At 39.2% G+C, this 22,946-nt stretch overlaps 1 protein-coding gene across 3 annotated transcripts in view; it reads left to right on the forward strand.

Annotated features, from left to right (window-relative positions):
- The window catches only part of Tpk1 (thiamin pyrophosphokinase 1), a 325,255-nt gene that overhangs the window by 176,095 nt on the left and 126,214 nt on the right, over positions 1 to 22,946 (forward strand). For all 3 annotated transcript variants that reach the window (XM_057790101.1, XM_057790118.1, XM_057790110.1), the window contains one exon: positions 22,041 to 22,187. In XM_057790101.1, the coding sequence (XP_057646084.1) occupies positions 22,041 to 22,187 (147 nt within the window). The remainder of the gene's footprint in view (positions 1 to 22,040; positions 22,188 to 22,946) is intronic.

Here is a 22,946-nt window from a genome sequence, read left to right on the forward strand (position 1 = left end):
CCTTCTTTGAGTTGTGCTGTTGAAGGGTTGCTAGATGCCTGGGTTATTGTAGGCAGTGTTGGCTATGTTGGATTCCTTGGGTTGTGATTTTCCTTCTATTACTTTCTGTAGGGCTGGATTTGTGGCAACGTATTGTTTAAATTTGTTCTTATCCTGGAATGTCTTGTTTTCTCCATTGATAGTGAACGATAGCTTGGCTGGGTATAGTAGTTTGGGTTTGCATCCATGGTCTCTTAGTTTCTGTAGTACCTCTATCCAGGACCTTCTGGCTTTCATGGTTTCCATAGAGAAGTCAGGTGTAAGTCTGATCGGTTTACCTTTATAAGTTACTTGGCCTTTTTCCTTTGCAGCTCTTAATATTCTTTCTTTAATCTGTATATTTTGTGTTTTGATTATTATATGGCGAGGGGACGTTTTTTTTTTGATCCAGTCTGTTTGGTGTTCTGTATGCTTCTTGAATATTCAAAGGAATATCTTTCTTTATGTTGGGGAAGTTTTCTTCCATAATTTTGTTAAAAATGTTTTCTGGACCTTTGAGCTGTGCCTCTTCTCCTTCTTCTATCCCTATTATTCTTAGGTTTGGTCTTTTTATTGTGTCCCATATTTCCTGAATGTTTTGTGATGAGAATTTGTTGGTTTTGGTGTTTTCTTTGATCAGTCCGTTTATTTTCTCTATGTTGTCTTCAGAATCTGAGATTCTTTCTTCTATCTCTTGTATTCTATTGATTATGCTTGTTTCTGTAGTCTCTGCTCGTTGACCTATATTTGCCATATCCAGCTGGTCCTCAGTTTGTGTTTTCTTCCTTGCTTCCATTTCAGTTTTCAATTCTTGGACTGTTTCCATTACCTGTTTGATCGTTTTTTCTTGGCTTCCCAGGGTATCATTTACGTATTTACTCATTTCTTCAAACTTTTTGTTATACTTCTCATCCATTTCTATGAGGGCGTTTTTTACATGTTGTTTAAGGGACTCTATTGCTTTCAAAAAGTCAGTTTTTTCCTCTTCTCCTGTGATAGGGTGTTCAAGTCCTTGTGTTGTAAGATCATTGGGTTCTGGTGTTTTCATGTTGTTTTTCAGATTGTTGGGTGAATTCTTGCCTTGGCGTCTGCCCATCTCCTCTTACCGATGCTATCTATTGGGTTTGATTTAATTGTAGCGGGGCAATCTGTTCTCAGTGCAGGCTTCACTGTTTCTTGCCCGCACTATCCTGCATCCAGTGCCTCCGCCACCTGGGCCTGCCTGCGCGCCGGTGCTTCCGCCGCCTAGGCCTGCCTGCCGGGCCTGACTGTCGGTGCCTCCGCCACCCGGGCCTGCCTGCACGCCGGTGCCTCTGCCGCCCGGACTTGCCTGCGTGCTGGTGCTTCGCTGCCCGGGCCTGTCTGTGCGCCGGTGCTTCCGCTGCCTAGGCCTGCCTGCCTGGCCTGACTGCCCGTGCCTCCGCCACCCGGGTCTGCCTGCACGCCGGTGCCTCTGCCGCCCGGACTTGCCTGTGTGCTGGTGCCTCCGCCACCTGGGCCTGCCTGCGCGCCGTTGCTTCCGCCGCCTAGGCCTGCCTGCCGGTGCCTCCGCCGGCCGGAACTGTCTGTGCGCCGGTGCTTCCGCCGCCTAGGCCTGCCTGCTGGTGCCTCCGCCACCTGGGCCTGCCTGCGCGCCGGTGCTTCCGCCGCCTAGGCCTGTGCCGGGCCTGACTGCCGGTGCCTCTGCCACCCGGGCCTGCCTGCGCGCCGGTGCTTCCGCCGCCTAGGCCTGCCTGCTGGTGCCTCCGCCACCTGGAACTGTCTGTGCGCCGGTGCTTCTGCCGCCTAAGCCTGCCTACCGGGCCTGACTGTCGGTGCCTCCGCCACCCGGGCCTGCCTGCGCGCCGGTGCCTCTGCCGCCCAGACTTGCCTGCGTGCTGGTGCCTGAAATAGATATTTTCATACAATTTATTCAGATTAAGGTTTCCCTTCCTCCTCCTCTTCCTCCCAATTCCTCCTCACCTCCCCTTCTTTCCAGATCTACACCATTCTGTCTCTCAGTAAAACATAGGCACCTAAGGAATAATAATAAAATAAGATAAAACAAAACAAACAAGCCAAAATATAACAAAACAACCAGAAAATAGAAGAAGCCTAAGAAAAAGCATAAAAAAAAAAAAACACATAGGCAGAGAGACACACACATTCACTCACCCAGGAATTCTGAAAAGCACAAAACTGATAGTCATAATATATGTGCAAAAGACCTATATGGTTAAAAAATAACTCTGGCAGCATTATGAGACAAAGATATTACTGAGTTTGTTTTGTCTTTGTCATTTACCTTCATGACATGGAGCCTACCCTTCAGAGTAGTTTGTTTCCCCAGTGAGATGCCTCTAGAGAAAACTGAGTGTTTCCTTTGCAAGTTACTATCAATTGGAGATAGCTTCCGGTTAGGAAAGGAGCTGTGTGTCCATTTCTCCTTTCAGCTCCAAGGACCTCCATGTGGACCACACCTATGCAGGCTCTGTGCATGCTGCTTCAGTCTCTGTGAGTTCATATGAGCTTTGATCCTGCTGATAGCGGGCCCTGTTTTCTTAGTGTCCTCCATCCCCTCTGGCTCTTACTCTTTTACTGTCTCCTCTTCCACAGAGCACCCTGAGCCCTGAGGGAAGGAACTGATGGGCACATCCCATTTAGGGCTAAGTGTTCCAAAGTCTCTCACTTCCTTCATAATGTTTGGCTTTAGGTCTCTTAATTTGTTCCCATCATCTATGGGAGCAATCTCTGGTGATGGCTAAGCAAGGCATGGATCTGCTTTCTTGGCCAGGGAATGGACAAAGAATATTAATTGTGGGAAAACACCTAAATTATGTGCATTGGCATATTTTATTAGTGCCTTAACTACCACTGTGCAAAATTCTTTTATTCTTCTTATCTTTGGGGATGAGCTGTATGTTGCCTCTTCTACACAGGAACTAAGTATGTGTGTTTAAGAAACACTGTGAAGCTCTGTCTCTATCTCCATGCATCGCCAGATGAAGGTTCTATGGTGATATGCAAGATATTCATCAGTATGGCTGTAGGATCGGGCCATTTCAGGCTCCCTCTCCTCAGCTGCCCAAGGAACTAGCTGGGGACATCTCCATGGACACCTGGGAACCCCCTCTAGAGTCAAGGCTCTTGCCAACCCTAAAATGAGTCCCTTAATTAAGATATATACTTCCCTGCTCCCATACATCCCAACCATCCCATTCCCCCAAGCTCTCCCCATCCTCCCCTTCTCACTTTTCTCTCCCCATCTCCCCTAACCCCTATCCTACCCCCACCCCCAAGTTCCCAATTTTTGCCCGGCAATCTTCTACTTCCAATATCCAGGAGGATAACTATATGTTTTTCTTTGGGTTCACTTTCTTATTTAGCTTCTCTAAGATCAGGAATTATAGGCTCAATGTCCTTTATTTATGGCTAGAAACCAATTATGAGTGAGTATATCCCATGTTCATCTTTTTGGATCTGGGTTACCTCACTCGGGATAGTGTTTTCTATTTCCATCCATTTGTATGCAAAATTAAAGATGTCATTGTTTTTTACCGCTGAGTAGTACTCTAATGTGTATGTATTCCACACTTTCTTCATCCATTCTTCCATTGAAGGGCATCTAGGTTGTTTCCAGGTTCTGGCTATTACAAATAATGCTGCTATGAACATAGTTGAACAAATGCTTTTGTAGTATGATAGGGCATCTCTTGGGTATATTCCCAAGAGTGGTATTGCTGGATCCTGGTTAATGAGGGCTGACTGAGAAGCCAAGGACAATGGCACTGGGTTTTGATCCTACTGCATGTACTGGCTTTGTGGGAGCCTAGCCTGTTTGTATGCTCACCTTTCTAGACCTGGATGGACTGGGGAGGACCTTGAACTTCCCACAGGGCAGGAAACCCTGACTACTCTTTGAACTGGAGAGGGAAGGGGAGCAGAGTGGGGGGAGGGGGAGGGAAATGGGAGGTGGGGAGGAGGCGAACATTTTTAATAAAAAACAATAATAATAAAAAAAGAAACACTGTGAAGACCAGAGACATCTTTTTGTACCGAGTTTTTTGTGTGTCTCTAATGTAAATATTCAGCATGCTAGAGTGGTCTATATAAGTTGGGGTGGCTTATTCTGAGCTTCCTCGGTTTCAGTCAGCCAATCAAGACAGTTTGAGAAGGTTATGATGGAAGAGACAATTATTGTTTTAATATTTTAAGAAATATGCTTAGAGTGGGAAGATAGTTCAGATGGACTGCACAGGCTTGAGGACCAAAATTAGATCCCCAATACGATGTAAAAACAAGGTATGTTGACATGTGTCTATAATCTTGAGGATTATAGGCATTATATTTATTATAATTCTAAGGGTTTATCCTTAGCACTGTGGAGGCAGTGGCAGGAGAATCCAGGCCAGACAGCCTAGCTGAATAGTGAGCTCAGGTTCAGGAAGAAACCTTTGTCTCAAAAAATAAGGTAGAGAGTGATTGAGGAAAACATCCAATGTTAACTTCTTGTACACTCACACCTCTGTGTTGCCCATGGTGAAGACTTGTTGAAGTAGCTGTTATCCGGGTTGAAAATTACGGTGATGGTAGTCTGTCCACAGCTGTGCTTACAATGTCTGTACTTGTAGCCAAGGACAGTCTGAAAATATAAGTTAATAATTGAAGAAATCAGTAGTTCATGGGTTTCTACATGTTGCACATTTGTGGATGAAACAGTGTTTTGTCCATTCTTCTCTGGAAAGATAGATTTATCCCTCTGTCTGGGGTTTCCATGTTGTGTTTGCTTCGTTCTCTTTAGTCATTCTTTCATTATTTTGTGTATTAGATTGGTGCACACAGGATCACAGTTCTCATTGAGTGATCCTATCTGTCGTCACACTCCATATCACAATGGCTCCATCATTCTCTTCCCTCGTCTCATCACATAGCATATTATTTCACACTGGTATAAGAAGAAAAAGTGTTGGTTCTGTGCAGTAATAGTTTGAGGCAGAAACCACATTCACAAAGCCTTCCCTCCAGCATATTGCTATGGTTGTCCTATTTCATTTTTGGTTACTATTATATTACCATGTATTAAATTTGAGGAAATACAGTTTCTATGGGTTTCTATTGGATTTTTTTTAAAACTGGAAGTATATCATGGATTGTTTTGATTTGATGAAATAGCAGGAGGTGAACATTAGAAAGGAAAATAATACAATATTCTCCACATCTATCCTTCTATCTCAGCATGAGGTCATGACAATGTTTAAAATTTTCTTCCTACAAATAATCCTTTATGCTTCTCCTAATAAAACACATTTTCTATTTGATTTACTTCTTATTAATTTTTAAATAGAAATTTGTCACAAAAAATACAAGAACCTACTGCAAAATAAAATATTAATTATACTGTAGATAAATGAGGTACCCAGTGTAGTTAAACTTGGGATTATACCATATAACATTGAACTTTGCGGAATTTGAATTCAATATTATTCTTAGCCTGAAGGAGTTTGCTATCTAGATTATGAGACTAATTGAAGAAAAATCCCATGAATTATCTTTATTTCAAACTCAATTGCCCTCGAGTCCCATTCTTCCACAGAAGGGTTCTTTGATGCATGTGAGTTTTAATGCTTTGATTTCATGCTGCAGTATTCCTTATCTTAACAGACTCATGAATAATTAATTTATCAGGATGACATCTGATATGAATGAGTCTTCAAAAACACTTATTTTCTAGTGCTGTGATTAAGCACGAAACCTAAACCATGCTATTCAATAGGAAATCTTGAAAGTTGTGGCTCCAAGCACCAAAGACAATAATGTACATATTCTTAGAACGAAGCAGGAATACACCCACAGTAGAAGAGAATGAGAGGATAGGTATTCTTAAGGTATTTACTGGTATTGCAGGACAGTAATTTGATGGATTTCATTACCAATATATTTTTGCATCAACACCACATATATTTCTCTTGTTTACTGAGCTAAGACATCAATCTGGAGCCCAGACTGACCTATAGCTTGCTATGTATTACACACTCATCTCAAACTTAGAGCAAAGTTAAGCCTTACATAAACCTCTGAGTATTGAGCTTACATATGTGAACCTCTGTATCCAACATTTTCTCCCCCTTTTCCTCTTGCTTCTCCCTCTTCTTGTCCTCCCCCTTTCTCATTTCCCTCCTTCTCTTTTGTCTTTTCCTTTTTCCTCTTTCATCCCTATTTATTCTCTTTTTTTTTACTCTGTAGCCCAAATTGATGAGAAAACAATTGATGATATTTTAAATATAGATCTTATATTAATAATAAACAAATCATTGACCAATAAATTTTATATTAATTTATTTCTCTGTTTTTAGCGATTTCACACTGTACTGGTTTTATAGGCTAAAACTCAAGAACACTTTATCCTTTGCCATACTGCTCTAGGTAATTTAATAAAATAATGAAGGCTGCTGAATAGGTATTGAGACTATCTATATTCTATTCAATCATATTTAAATACTATATAAAAATAAAAGCTTATATATAAACTTAATGTTTACTCATTTCATAACCTGTGATGTGTATATGGTAGGAATAGTTTTTCTGTTAGTTAATTATGTCTGGATTTGATTTCTCCACGACCATGAAGCCTATATTAAAAATTATAAGTTATCCTCCTTTCATATTCTTCCCTCCATGTAGATGTATTGCCATTACACATCAGCACATGCTGTGCATTTTAGACTAGTTATAGCCATCAATTACCCAAAATTGATATAGGTATACAATATTTTTATGATGGTTTTTATTTTGCATATACTATAAATGTCTCATTTGAAAAAGCACCTCCTTTGAAAATCAAATTTAAGACTTATTCATTTGGATGTAGGGGGACTCATGGATCCCTGAGCCCTTTTTTGGTATCTAACTGGCTCCATTGTAGCTTTTTCTGATGAGCCAACATCTTCAGCCAGATCTGAAGCAAAATTTAATATTGCCTGTCAGTCCCTCTGTCTGCCTATTAAGAAATTAACACATATCAGAGAAGACTAAGGATATATGGCAAAAGAATTATTATCCTGGTGTGTGTCCTAAAATGGAAAGATGTCATGGATAGGTAGATGGTGAAATGTGAACAATTAGTAGTGAAGATCTTCAGCATTAGTTGTGACCAGTGTTCCATGGTTGTAAGATGATAATGCACAAAGCTGGGTAAAGTACATACTGTCTGCATTACCTTTGTAGCACTTTTTTGTTTGTTTGTTTGTTTAAGGCAGGGTTTCTCTGTATATCCCTTGTTGTCCTGGAATTTGCTCTGCAATCCAGGCTGACCTCAAACTTACAGAGATCCACCTTCCTCTGCCTCTGCCTCCCAAGTACTGGGAATAAAGGCATCCACCACCACCTGGCTGGCACCTTTGTGACATTAACTTTGTAAATCTAAAATTAGTTCAGAATAAGAAGTTTATAATAAGGAATATATAATTGTTTTAAATGTGCCATTTCCATAAAATGAGAGCATGGGTTTTGTGACTGAATTCACGGTGGTGGAGAACATGGAGGCTTCTTAAATGTAGCCAAAAATAAACAGTGAGTGGATTCATTCATCTTTAAAGATGCTCTTAAAACATTTCCCATTTTGATTCTCTGCTTCATGTTTATACAACTATTTAGATGAAAACTGTTGTAAAATATCATTTTAAAATGTGTTACATTTGTTTATCCTGTAGAACATTTGTTTAATGATGCAAAGATGTGTTGCATTCTTTTATGTTACATTTGTTTAACTCTGTGAAGCTGTGTTGCTTTACCTGTCTAAAACACCTGATTGGTTTAATAAAGAACTGAATGGCAAGTAGCAAGGTAAGAGAAAGAGTAGGTGGGGCTGTCAGGCAGAGAAAATAAATGGGAGGAGTAACCTGGGAGGAGCAAGAGGACAAGAAGAGGAGGACTCCAGAGCCCAGCCACCCAGCCAGACATGAAATAAAAAGGAAAGAAAATATACACAAAAATAGAGAAAGGTAAAAGCCCAGAGGAAAAAGACATATGCAATAATTTAAGTCAATAAAAGCTGGCAAAAATCAAGCCAAGCTAAGGCCAAGCATTTATAAGAAAGAATAAGCCCTTGTGTGTGATTTATTTGGGAGCTGCATGGCAGGCGCTCCCAAAAGAGCAAAGAGTAAAAAAACCCCAACAACAGAAAACTGCTAGGAAATGTTAGCTTGATACTGGCAGCAGTTAAGCTGAAGGGGAAGATCAAGACTTTGCTATCTTTCCATAAATCCATAACACAATAGAACACCATCACATGTGGAACTGCCCCATGAGGTGTGTTAACTAGAGGGATTCAGTGGACTCGTTGTTTATTTCTGCATTCTCTATGTGCCTTAATAACCTTTCACCAATCTTCATCGTCCCTCCTTTGCCCCAGATCTCTCTGTTGGCATTCCATCACACTGCCTCATGTTCCCTCTCCTATGTCCCTTGGCATCTACTAACAGTTCTGTACCATTAACAGCGTAATCTAGCTAACTCTATCCAAAAAATACAAAACCATATTTCTACTAGCTAACTAGTGAGACAGGCACTTCAGTGTCTAAAACAAGATTCACCATCTTTCTCACAATCTCATTTTCTTTATCTCACTCAATGGCATTACCATCCATCTACCTGTATATACTTTAAAATTACCTTATGTAGTCCTCAGTGGCTGGTCACACTTACTTAAAATTCTACAGGTTTCCCTCTCTTGCATACAGCTTTTTCTTTGCAGTCTTACTACATTGGCTCGGTTGGTTTTGTTCACCCTCTGTAGTCCATCCTCTTACTGAAAAGTCATATGCGATACATACAACTGCTTTAAATCACTAAATTATCTCCCTTTGTTATGTATTTGGGAAACGGCCAGTGACTGAATGTTTTTCCTATAGCGTGTGTACACATTCCAGAAGATGCTGTGGCTTTCCTTTGCACGTGCACTCTGCTATTCGTCCTAGGAGCTTTTATTCTCCTCAAACATTTGGCTAGATTTTAATAGTGACTAGAGTTATTATAAAAATAACAATACTAGTTTAATTTTTCTAAACTATTAGTACTAATAGCATTATAACTACAGTGTAGGTGCTCAGGGTCTTGGGAAACACTTGGGTCTCTGTTTAGCCATGTGATGGTAAATAGCTATTTAAGCCTCAATTTTAGTAAAATGTGAGTACTAACTTACCTTATAACAGAATCATATGGTAAGTCATGACCACTAGTATCCTCTAGTCTAATTCAGGAAACAGACAGGTGGAGCAACTCGGATTTGTTATACATGTTTTACACCACCTTCAAATAGATCCAACTTTGTTGTTTGATAGCTTTCTCTCAGATTGTGTATCACCTGTGTCATCCTTTCATTTGTCATTTGAGGGAGAAATGGAATGAAAGATATTCTTTGTAATGAGAATGCCGCTCATATTGACAAGGCTCTCCTTGGCCTTTCTAAGCAGAACTCCTCACCCTTCCTTTCCAGCCTCTTGACTCTGTTGTCCTCATAGCCTCCCTTGCTCTTCTGTCTCCCGAGCACAATGGCATCTGGCACACTTCACATCTAGGGCATTTGTTTCTTTGATATCTTTGAATGGTAGAATACAGGCTTCACATAAACAGGAACTAATGGATATCAGCTTCCTGTTATGTCCTCTGCACCCAAACTATATCTGGAACATGTAGGAGCCCCATAAATATTTATAAAATAAATTACCATGTTAAAATTTGGAAAAATCCTATTTAGTAAACACTATTATCAAATGTTAGTAAACATTTTTGCCAGCTTTAATTTAAAAAGCCTGTTCTTTTGACACAGATCCTGACCCATCATAACTGAAATGTTTATTTTAGAAATAGATGGGGATAGCCATGGTTATCTATCCACTATTGCATTTGTTCATATATTATATTATTAATTGATGTATTATATGTGCTTCTGTATGGATATAAATGTTTAACATAATGATTGTTTTATATAATTTTGGTATTATACAAAATGTGTATTGTATGTAATTGAAAATTATTAAGTTCTTACATTGCTTTCATTCTGTGATGTATAAGTTATTCTGGAACTTCCATCTCTTTTCTGTGCTTTAAGTTACTAGTACATGTCAAGACGAAAAATAAGATAATATACTGATTATTTCTGAAAACAATGCCATTGTGAACTTGATGATAATAAGTGCGTCTTGAAGAAGTGATAGAATACCCTGTACTTCCAGCACCAACTCCGTAACTGAGCCACTGTTTGTAAGAAATGTGCAGCAAGCTCCACCTTCTTTGTTTTTATTTTGGTCTGTCTGAACTTGCCTACCTCAAAGAAATGTTAAGAGCTTAAATAGGTAATGCTTTCTGAACTTCGAGCAAGGAATGCGAAATGTATACTGTATTTATCCACACATTATGATCAATATTTAAATATGTCCACATATACCCATCCTCACATTTTAGTGCAGAGCCAGCATTGTTTCCTTTGTCAGGTGCTATAGTAATTCCCGTGTATTAGGACAAATGCTATACAGGCTGAGTGCCACACAAGGACATAAGGAAAAGAAAGTTTCTGATCACCAGGTACTAACAGATTGTTTCCTAGATGATTTTGCAGGGGCTTTCAAAAGAAGAACTCACATCTGTTTCTTGTTATTTAATAGAATATTTAACTATGTAAAGATGTATCGCACTTGTTTATGCTGCATGTGTTTAACTAGGTAAAGGAGTGTTGCTTTTGTTTATGCTGCATTTGTTTAACTGTGTAAAAGTGTGTTGTTCTTTTAACTTGCCTGCCTAATGTACCTGATTGGTCGAATAAAAAGCTGAACAGACAATAGCTAGGCAGAAGAGGGATAGATGGGGCAGGCAGCAGAGAAAAAAGGGGAGCCAGTCAGCCAGGGGCCAGCCATCTGAGACTCTGCCAGTCAGACACAAGGAAGCAGGAAAGTAGGATGCTCAATACATACGTGAGGTAAGCAAGCTTTGTGGCAGCACATAGATTAATTAAATTAAAAGGGTTAATTTAAGTTTTAAAAAGCAGCAAGGAATAAGCCTAAGCTAATGGTAAGTGTTCATAATTAATAGTAGGTTCTCTGTGTCATGGTTTGGGGCTAGTAGTCCAAGAAAGCCTGCTACAGTTTCTCCTTCATGGAGAACAGAAATATATTTCATAGTGCTGCGCCACAAGAGAAAATGGATAAACCTAGTGCTTTGAAGTGACCTGAGAGATGTTGCTAAGGGCATAACAAGTGTCCCACCTTAGAGGCTGTGGCAGTCTAATTCATTCTTGCAAGAAGAGCAGTGTGTGTTTATAGCCCCCACGACAAAGGTTATGTTTCTCTGATTACCAGGAGTTTCAGTTTGATGACTCACTTTCCAGATGGAATTTCCTATTAATGTATAGAGTGACAGCTTTGGTGGTTGTGGGAATCCTCTACGGAAGACACAGGGCCTTATAGCAATATGAAAATTCAGAAGCCAGTTCTGGAAAACCCTGCGTCTTGAGGCCTTCTGTGAGATTAATGATTGTGCAAGAGAATGTGCTGGCCACTGCTTAATAGATAGAAATGCCTTCGTCTTTCTGTTTGCTTGATTTTCTTTCTCTCAGAAAGATACTGAATGCAGTAGTACCTATATCAGTAAATGAGGTCACCCACATCAACAATGCTTTATAATTTAAAGTGTGATTTCTGCATAGCTATTAAGTCATGACTGAAAATCCTGAAATGATGTTACTGCATCTCATAGAGATTCTAAAGCATATCAATGTATCCTTAGTAGTGATTCACTAGTGATCACGAGGAGAGCTATGACTCTTTCCTCTGTCTAAGTATACTCTCTTTGTGTCATCTTGAGCTTAAATATCTCAGGAAGTTCCCTTTAAGTAGGAGAAGATGGACTCCTGTGTACTCAGCCCCTGCCCTTGGCTCTGAAGATAGAAGAGAAACTGCTTTTAGGCTCCACTGGTGCTCCGCCTTCCTAAGAGCAGTTCTACATAGCATTCATGTCTGTTCAGGGTGCAGTTCCACATCAGCAGGTGCTGTGCTCCAGTCTACATGTGTAGGATATACATGAGAGCACATCAGCTTCTTTCCTGAGCACCTTCCCCTCCTAAAACATGCGAATGTCTGTCTTTCCTAACGTAAGCTGTCATATCATGATACTCTACAGCAGATTAAGAAACAGCACTGTATGAACACAGATTGCATTGATCACCTTTTTATCTGTTTCCGATGCCTATAAAATTGACCTGAAGGATTCTGATTTTTAAAAAGCTTTTATAAAAATAAAATATTTCATGAGAAAATTATTATCAAATAAATATTTTAGCCCAGTTTATAAGTTTACTATGATATATTCATTTGCAGTATGTTTAGGAAAGTGGCAAATAACATTGTGAATACCTTCAAGGTAAATTTTAAGCATGATGACATAATAAATATGTTATATACATGGATTAACATGTGTGCAAACTTACTGCATTGCAAGAAGTAAGCTTTAAGTAATTAGTGTCACTGCAGTGCAGATAGCTTTTCATTTGACATTATAAAATGGACTAGCTCATATCTAGAAGTCAAAGTCCTAATATCAAGTGCAAAATTTGCTACCCCCAACATTCTATTCTTTCTAACTGTAGAAAGGGATTTATTAACATAGGCTATTTATATTCCACCATCTTACAATATCAAATGATTATACTACAGCAAGTCTGATAGCTCCCATTTATAAACTATACACTAAAAAGTGAAGATAATTTTAAACTAGTAAGCACTGAGGAAATAGTGCATGAAAAACACTGCAAATAGCCAATTCTTATTCTTCCAGAAGTAGAAACCAGGCATTTGATGCATCATGTTAGACAGGAATATGCAACCAAGTGTTGTTTTATGGGTGAGGCAAAGCAAGAAATATTGTGGAGTGAGAATCAGTGATCACGAGGCACGGTGTTCTCATTGCTATTACAAATGACCACACTTTCAGAAGTGTGAATCATTGGGACTAGAGGTCAGTGCACTTCCAACATGGTTTGGGAAACCATCTGCTTCCTCTTTACCTGCACAGCTATGAATGAAGAAAGATGGCGCCTGTCCTATCTTCTGGGACCCACAACCCATTTCCACAGAAAGGGAAGGAGACTGTTTAAGTTGCAAGTCCTTTTAGATATTTATCTTGAGTAGAACAGCGTGCATTTTAGAGAATTTTTAGCCATTGTGAAAAATTCTCAGTATATTTTAGTAGGATTTCAAAACCAAACTTTTCGATTTTTCATTTGGCTACCAATCAGTAATTTAGCCTCAATGGGCAACATCTATATAACATCAGTTGTAATAACCTAAGTCTACTTCCAATCAGTGAAAACCTAGGAATGTGTCATAAGTTATATGTTTTCATTTTCATCTGAATAACTACCATGGGAAGGTTGCTATAGGAGATGTGAACATAACAAACCATGAATGATACATCTTTTCATTTCTCCAAGGTCTGTAATTCACAAAAAATACTTTGGAATTCTTTTTCCCTAGAAATATTTTCATATCCTGACAGTGGGAGGTTTGGACACAAAAATTATTTCCAGTAGGCTTTATACTATTCATGCTGTTAATTCCTACACACTCTCATTTTCTGTAATTTTACTCATAAACATATTGCTGACTTTTCTTCACGAAGCTTTTAATTTTCAGCAGAGTTAAGTAACAAAATTAAGCAAAATTAAAATTGAAAGACTCGTGAGAGGTTGTTTTACTCTGTTCTACTTTCCTTGCCACTCACTTCTTGGTAGTGGAAATGTAAACCATGCAGATTTGCTCCTGGAATCCATTAGATTATTTACATCAAGAAGGCAAAATAATGCATTTCTACATCTTTCTAGATATACTTGTTAGTACTGAAAGCTCTTATATCTCAAGAGAACTCCTTGCTATTGTTTGAGAATGTATAGTCGACTCAGACAAGGAAATGTGAGTGTTCAGAGGACCTTCTTGATGGAAAGACTGCATCATTACCAGACTAACTTTGATATGTTTGACTACAAGATTTGGAACCTTTCCAGGGTAAATTCTAAAAAGCATTTGAGTCCTGTAGGAGTGAACTCAGCAATTATGCCCCAAGTTGTCATGTACTGTACCTAAAATTGAAGGGTCGCATGGGTGTGTGAAAGCAATATGAGAACAGGTGATCCAATCTATAGCTACACCAAGTGGGAGGATTGAGGCAAGCAGGAAAACCCATCAATCTCTACACAGTATATGTAGAGTTCTAGGGAGGAAAGAGAACACAGCTGTCATCAGAACCAATTTGCTGAGTCTGCTTATGGAGAACTGTGATCTCTAGGTAAAGAATCTGCATCTCCAGGTAATGGTACTCCACTAAAGAACATTACAAGATAATTAAAAAAATAATTGTGTGGTTGTAGTTTCCAGGCTGGACCGGAGAATGTAATGACAGTAATGTAATGTAATGACTAATTCACTTGCAAAGTTGCTCCAACATTATACTTATTTTTTCCATCAGGGGTTTTAGAAAAGAATATAGACCCTAGAAATTAGCATTAAAGTATGTATTTGGTGTTGAGTTGAATTTGTTGTCTGTTTGTTTGTTTGTATCATTTAGTCTTGAGTCCTCAAACAAACCATTCAGATAATAAACATTTGATATGTGTGTTAGTCACTCTGCTAATTGTTGTCAGTTGAGAAAAGCAAACTGAGTAAGATGTAGTTCTGATTTGAGAATTTGCTGTCTTTTGGAGTAAATGCCCTTGTGTTTGTATTATCTAATGTGTTGTCACCATAATACCACAGAGGTCTAGTACTATGGGTGTCTGCTTTCTGCCATATGGAGATGCAGAGTGTCAATCTGCAGACCAGTCCAAGTCCCTCACCAAAACTGGGTGCAGTTTCACCTTGGACTGTGAATCACCTCAACTGTGAGAAGGGAGTATCGCTCAGGTTGTCCTGGCTGTGCTCCTTTCTTATAGCTGACCAAGCTCAACTGACAAAAATGCTTCTGGCATTTCTTAATCAACAGCATGTTTAACAAAGTACATGTCCAAGGAAGCGAACTTTTTCCAGCTTCTCATTTTGCTTCATGCCAATCACTAGAATCATTTTATATGCTTATTAAAACATGTGTTTTAACTATTTCATTTGCTTTAAACCGTTTTCTTTTGCTTTTTATCTGTAATGATCAGATACTCCTGGCTCTAGTTAATTTGTTTGCTCTGACTTGACCCAATTATTTTGTCAGTGGATGATATTTGCTCTTCTATCTTCAAATTTTATAACATATAATATAATTGAACCAATTCTCAAACTTTTATTGAAGTCTCATCATTGTGCAATGTAAATCTTTGAAAGTTAAGAGCTGGTAATTATGTCATGTAATGTGACTGAAACCCTTGTGTTTGTTCTTGTTAGGTTGTCTATCCAGACACTTAGTTCTTCTGTTCCGAGGCAGGAAAAGCATATGTCTTGGTTTGTACCAGCAATGTCCCTATTTCTGTATTCTGTATTTATAATATCCACTTTTACTTTCACAAGCATCTCACTTTGTACATTAAATTATATGATTACCCTATCAGGGAGAACCACAAAGAAACTGCCCAGTTATGCATCCCCAGAATTCAATTTCTAGAAAGTAAATGTAATTAAAATACGCTGACAGTCACTGTTCTTAAAGGAGATGGTGTGTGTTGTATCTAAGCCTTTTTGAGGTCAAAGAAAGAAAAACTTGTCATTTGGTGACTGAAAGGTTTTTACTGCTTTAATAGAGAAGTAAAATCACTTCTTCCCATGGTATTATATGCCCCTCATTAGCCTTGCCATGGCTCTGTTAAGACATTTAAAGCAAAGCCCAGTTTGTCACTCGTTTTTCAAAACAAAATAGTTTCAATTACTATTTAACTTATAATAGTAAAAACAGAGAACCTTATGTGGTGGTTTGAAAGATAATGACTCCCCCAAAGGAAATGGCAGCAGTATTAGGAGGTATAACTTTGTTGGAGTAGATGTGGCCTTATTGGATGAAGTGTGTCACTGTGGAGGTGGACTTTGAGGTCTTTTATGTTCAAGCTATAACCAGAATAATTCAGACTCCGTCTACTATCTGTGGATCAAAATGTAGAGCTCTCGGCTTCTTGACCAGCAGCATGTCTGCTTGCACACTGCCATGTCCAACCACAATGATAATTAAACCTCTGAAACTTTAAGCCACCCCAAGTAAATGCTTTTCTTTATAAGAGTTGCTGTGGTCATGGTGGTTTTTCACAGCATAAGACACCTTACTAGGAGAAAGAGGTGAAAAGCATCTTGAAAAACTTGCTAGTATTTAGTTCAGACCTCAAATAAAACCCAAAGAGTTCATGTGGCATGGATGCAACGAGCTGGCTAATCAGGTGTGGATACTGTAGATACTAATGTAACATGGAATTTTTAGATAGATTTTTCTAAATGTCATGACCTGAATATCCAGACAACTTTTTTTTAATTAATTTATTTCTTTATTAAAGATTTCTGGCCGGGCGGTGGTGGCGCACGCCTTTAATCCCAGCACTCGGGAGGCAGAGGCAGGCGGATCTCTGTGAGTTCGAGACCAGCCTGGTCTACAGAGCTAGTTCCAGGACAGGCTCCAAAGCCACAGAGAAACCCTGTCTCGAAAAACCAAAAAAAAAAAAAAAAAAAAAAAAAAAAAAAAAAAAAAAGATTTCTGCCTCCTTCCCGCCACCGCCTCCCATTTCCCTCCCCCTCCCCAAATCAACTCCCCCTCCCTCAGCAGCCCTAAGAGCAGTCAGGGTTCCCTGCCCTGTGGGAAGTCCAAGGATCTCCCACCTCCATCCAAGTCTAGTAAGGTGAGCATCCAAACTACCTAGGCTCCCACAAAACCAGTACGTGCAGTAGGATCAAAACCCATTGCCATTGTTCTTGAGTTCTCAGCAGTCCTCATTGTCCGTTATGTTCAGCGAGTCCGGTTTTGTCCCATGCTTTTTCAGACCCAGGCCAGCTGGCCTTGGTGAGTTCCCGATAGATCATCCCCATTGTCTCAGTGTATGGGTGCACCCCTCGCGGTCCTGAGTTCCTTGCTCGTGCTCTCTCTCCTTCTGCTCCTGATTTGGACCTTGAGATTTCGGTCCGGTGCTCCAATGTGGGTCTCTGTCTCTGTCTCCTTTCATCACCTGATGAAGGTTAATATTCAGGAGGATGCCCATATGTTTTTCTTTGGGTTCACCTTCTTATTTAGCTTCTCTAGGATCACGAATTATAGGCTCAATGTCCTTTATTTATGGCTAGAAACCAAATATGGGTGAGTACATCCCATGTTCCTCTTATTGTCATCACATGTCTTGCTAACTAATAAAATACTTGTAAATTATCTTGATCTAAGGGCAGGAAATGCATACAAATCAGGATATTCTATTTTTTTCATATTCATTTTGATAAAAAGAAGAGCACTGTAGATGTTTGCTGCCATGTGTATATATGAATCAAACATACAATCTAACAATAAGAAACTGAACTTTTAAGCCAGAGAAAATATCACTAGATAATCTCACTCTTATTGCCTATTGCTATAGCTCTCATAGTTATGTGTTAGTGACATTAATTTTTTTTTTGAAAAAAAAACTTTTTGTCAATATTTTTCTACAATACGGGTACATGGTAAATTCCATGTATTTCAGATTCCCACATCTGGTTACTTCAAACTCTCCTTTCCCTTTTTACCCCAGTGACTCAGTTTTGTCCACATGTACGTATTGTAGTTGTGTTTGTAACACCATGAAAACTCTCCATAATCTCTATTTATCCCATCTCCTCTTGTACCCTCATCCCATAGTTCCTTCCCTCCAGCACTTACATGTGTTGACTATTCTTTTCTACTGTCCTTCTGTTCTTGTTTCACTCATCCATCTGTTCAATAAATACTCACTGACTACTAGTAATAGAAAGCCTCCACCTTCATGTTAATTGTAGTATATTTCTGCAGTGATAACAGGATATACTAAATCATTAAACTGTTTAGCATTGCATTGTTTTGAGAGGGGTGGGAGTTTTAAAGCAATGGAGTAAAGTCATCAAATGAATATCTGGGGATAATGTGCTCCATAAAGAAGAAACAGCAAGTGCAAAGTATTTGAGATAGAAGGTCGTGGTATGTTCATGCAGTAAGAGAGACAAAGGAAGTATGACTGGAATAGAGATGTGAAGAAGAGGAGAAATGGGACTGGGAGTGATGAGATCACAGAAATGATCAGAGAACAAACCCTGTAGGCATTTGTAATTCCTTGTAAAAATCACTGTCAGTCTGTTTTGAGAAGAAGAATGCCATGATAAGATTGACATTTTAGCTGGATTCTTTTGGGTACTACGTTAAGATAGATTGTAGACAACACAGATAGAAACAGTAACTCTCGGTTAGAGACTATTGCAATTCATGTGAGACATAGAGGTGGCTCATATTCCTCCCCAAGTGTTGGTTGCTTGGCCATGTTCCTAATAAAATTGTGGTAGTGAGTTGAGAAATTCCGAGACTGCTTGGGTATTAAAGCCAGTATAATCTATATGGAAAATAGATGATAAAAAAAATGAGATAGACCTCAGTCTTTATTCTGTGGGGTTTAGGTGGAGCAGGTGCTATGGGATGGAGCTTGAGAAGTGAATGATAGTCAGCAGCTAGATACAGGAACATGAGCTTCAGGAGAGGAGGGCCCAAATCTGACACTCAGACTGTGGTCCTTCTCTGCTGCTGTTTATGCTTTCTCACTGGGGCCTAGCATTAGGCACCAGGAGCGTTGTGGAAACTCCTGGGTTAATATAGTCTCTGGAGCCTTACCACAGTCTATTCTCTGAAGCACCTCCCATCTTACAAGCTTCTATACCTAAAACAGCTTCCTGCCCCTCCTTTGGTCTGTGCTGCCACTCTCGTTTTGAAAATAGTCTACACCAGCTCACCTAAAGCAACTTCTGACTGAAGGTTCTAGTTGCATTTCTCCATCTTTTACCATTCACTTTCTTGGGTGCTTGGGATAATTCCTAACAAATGATGGATGATCAATAAATATTTCTGTCTTTCTTGTTTGCCATTTGCTTATTAATGAAACTTATAAATATGTGAGTTGTATATGTAAGATAGTAAAAGTCACATGTTAATGTTTTTCATTATAATGCCACTAACTATTCTGCAGGAGAGCTCATTGTATAAAATGCCTACTGTGTAAGAATGAATAACTCATTTCGGATCAATAGTAGCCATAGAAAAACTAGTCATAGTGGTGTAGTAACCCTAGCCCTGAGCAGAGTTTGGGGCTTGCAGAAAGAGATGGATCTCCACCCTGGCTCCTTGGCCAGACAGCCTAGCCAACATTCATGAGTTATGGGTCAGTGAGAGACCCTGACTCAAAAAACATTGCAGAACGGATGGTGAGATTTTTCTCAACAGCTTGTACTTGCTCTTTCAGGAGACTCATTTTGATTCCCAGTTTCCACATGGTGACTCACAGTCATCCTCACTCCAGTCCCAGGTGATCAAACACCTGACCTCTGTGGGTTACAGACGTGCCCTTGGTGCAAGTATAGACATGAAGGAAAAACACTCATGCATTTAAAGTAAACAAATCTTTTGAAAATTAAGAAAAATACTAAAACATGGGAAATGATTGAGGAAGACACCCGACATCAACCTCTAGCCTCTATGTGCTTGCCTATATGCACACAGGCATGCTTGTCCACACACACGAACACACACCACACATAAATACAGACACATGCACATGCATGCATGCACTCACACACTCACACAGACACACATACACACACACACCACAATACACAGACACACACATGCACTAACACACACACTTCAGTTTTTATCTAAAATATCTGCAAATAAGCTAGAAGAACTTGTCATTTAGAGAAGCACAATTATGTAGAATTTCATTATGTTAACTCAGCCTGGATCTCAGCTTCTTGCCACTGTTTCTTACCGTTTGTTTTTCTCCAAGTTCTTGTATTCTCAGCTCCCTCAGGACATCCCCCATGGCCTTCTCTATTACAAACACTGCTATTGCCTGTGGTTTATGGACCCCTAGGCAGGGGACCATTCATGTATGTCAAAGGTTCTCACAAGAAATGACTGGGAAATGTTGAAAGTAAGTGCACGGGGCTTTGAAGATCCACACATGGCCTGTTGGGTGGAACTCCCTGCCCCATTGGCACTAATACAGAGATATTCCTCTAACCTTGGAAATCTTACAAGGGTGTGTCAAGGGTGCATCTGCTCCTCCTTCTGAATATGAAGTCCCATTCCGAGTTAAAAGAACAGAACTTCAGAAGGAAAACAAAGATGACCCCGTGAACCCACCTGCAGCTTTCACTGATCCTCCGGTGTTTCTAATCAGCCTTGCTAAATACTTCCTGTAGGGAAAATGAGTAGTGATGAGGAGTAATGCTGCTTCTGAAAAATTCAGTGACTGATTTACAGATATTACTTATTCATTATACTATCCCATTGCAGAAGATGGGAATTAAATTCCAACCTTAAAGGTTATAGGATCCCTCAAGGCCTAGAGTATATTAATGAAAAGTTGAGAACCTGAAAAAGATTCAAGAATCTGCATAGTGAATAATCTTCTTTCAAACCTTGATTCTGAAGTGAATTTAGACTCAGGTGGGACTATGACAGTGCATTTCTCTTCAATTTAAAACAAACTGGTTTTTCGTATTCCTGGGGTCATAAATGGTCCTGACTCAGCTGGACTGGATGGGCTTCACTGTGACATCTGTAATGCACAAGTAGAACCTATCTGATTCCCAACAGAAGCTGACTCTGTCTCACATGTTGGATTGCTTACAATGAGTTTGCTCTTTCCTCTAAGATAAACTCATACCTTCAAGATGCCTCTGTAGTTCAAATGACACCTGTTTCCTATGTTTCTCTAACCCACAAATCTGTTAGCGCTATAGAGGACTCGCTCAAGGAACCTACTGAGTACTACAGCTGTGTGGTTTGTCTGTCTTAAACTAGTCAAGCTTGAACATGAAGCATCTTATCCAAATGTAAATCCCTATTCTTCCAACACTGATAAGGTCATGAATAGGAAATGCATGCGAAATTTCTTCATTCTTCTTTGTAATTTACATTTTGATGTTTTGGTAGAATCCCATTATTATTTTTATATCCCCACCAAATGATGATGCATCTATATTTTTCTCTTTTAGTAATCTCTCTCTCTTCCTGTCTTCTTGTATGTGTGTGTGTGTGTGTGTATGTGTGTGTGTATGTATGTACATATGTAAAAAAATCTCTTTAGTTATCAGGGCCTTGAGCATCTTATATATGTTAGTCACTGTGCAAAACACCAGAACGTAAAAACAGTAATTAAAGGAAGTAAATAAATAAATTAAATAAATAGACCAAAAACACCGAACAAGCTCTCAGGTGGCTGCCACTTATAATTCCTCCCAGAACTGAGCAGACTCTATTGGTGCTCATGTCCTAGATTATTTTTATGAAATTCTGCCATCTTTATAGACCACATGTTATCTAAATTTTAATATATTTTAAAACCTACCACCAAAATACTTTCCCTTTAAGCAACCATTACTATGTAGATTGATTATTACTGCAAGTTTTAAATGAATGCAAAGTTTTAGTACACTATCATAGGTAAACCCTTCTTTCCTTTCTGCTTCATGACCAGCCTATAAGCTCTGACTATATGGACATGTTATGAATCAGAGAAGCCGTCTGCATGGAAGGAGCATATGAATGAAGTGCTAAAGCAAGACCTGCTGGTTTTCTAAGTGCACAGGCAAACAGTAAAGACTGAACTTGCTGATATAAAAGTATATGTTGACACTCAGCTCTGCCACTTTCCAGCTCGGTGACCTTGAACAAGCAACTTGTTTTCTCCTCCAAGGAGCAAAAATGGTGCTTGTTTTCCTTTTTGTTTATCAAATATTACAGTAATGAAAGCACTGTTCAACTATTTGATTCTGTCTCACGGTTTTACATTGTTGAAATATATGACTTTCACTTTTACATTCCTTGTTCAGGTTGACATGATCGTGACCCTGGGAGGACTTGGTGGGCGTTTTGACCAGATAATGTCATCTGTGAATACCCTTTTCCAAGCTACTCACATCATCCCTTTGCCAATTATAATAATCCAAGAGGAATCTCTCATCTACCTCCTCCAACCCGTGAGTAAACAATAGACCTCATCAGGACTCTTGGAGAGCAGGAGAGTCTTTGGCCTGCCTTATGTGTTTCGGCGAAGCCTGCTTGCTTGTGTATTTTATTTTTATCTATGGCCCAAATGACTGAACAACACAAAGGTAGTAAAATAGTATTTCTGTCAGTTGTTTTTGTTTTTGTTCAGAGAGAAGGGAAAAAATATTTTAACTGTTAAGTAAATTCCCTAAGAATTAAATTTAGCATTTTTGCATTGTGAGCAGCTAAATATGAATGACACTTGAGAAGAACCTCAACAGGGAAACACAGGCTTAGCAAATATTTTAATCGGAATCCTCGTGTGGTCAGAGTGTTGTTATTATAATTGGAAACTGGATTTGATTTTGTTCAACGCTTTAAAGGAAATCTTTAGCTTTTACTATTCATAAGTTGTCTGATTATTAATTTTATTCCCTCAAGTAATTTTCTGAAGATGATGTCACTCATTTCCAATGCAAGCATCAAGAAATTTTCTGCCAGTGAAGATCACAGAATAGAAGTTTTACTATAGAACCAAGTGCCATAAGGTTGACTGGGCCTGCAGTTAACTTATCCTGCATGAGAATTTTTAAGGAAAATGGAGCATTTCCTTTTGTCTCTCATTGTGTGTTTCTGTCTACCTCATCTACTACATGTCACCTATAGCATGCCAACAGTGTAGACTGTTCTTTTGCTAAGACAGCAGGCCTCATATCATATACTCACTTTTATTTATCAAATTCTGCTTT

This window comes from Chionomys nivalis, chromosome 1 (genome assembly GCF_950005125.1).
Source record: "Chionomys nivalis chromosome 1, mChiNiv1.1, whole genome shotgun sequence".
In the NCBI taxonomy this organism is placed as follows: Eukaryota; Metazoa; Chordata; class Mammalia; order Rodentia; family Cricetidae; genus Chionomys; species Chionomys nivalis.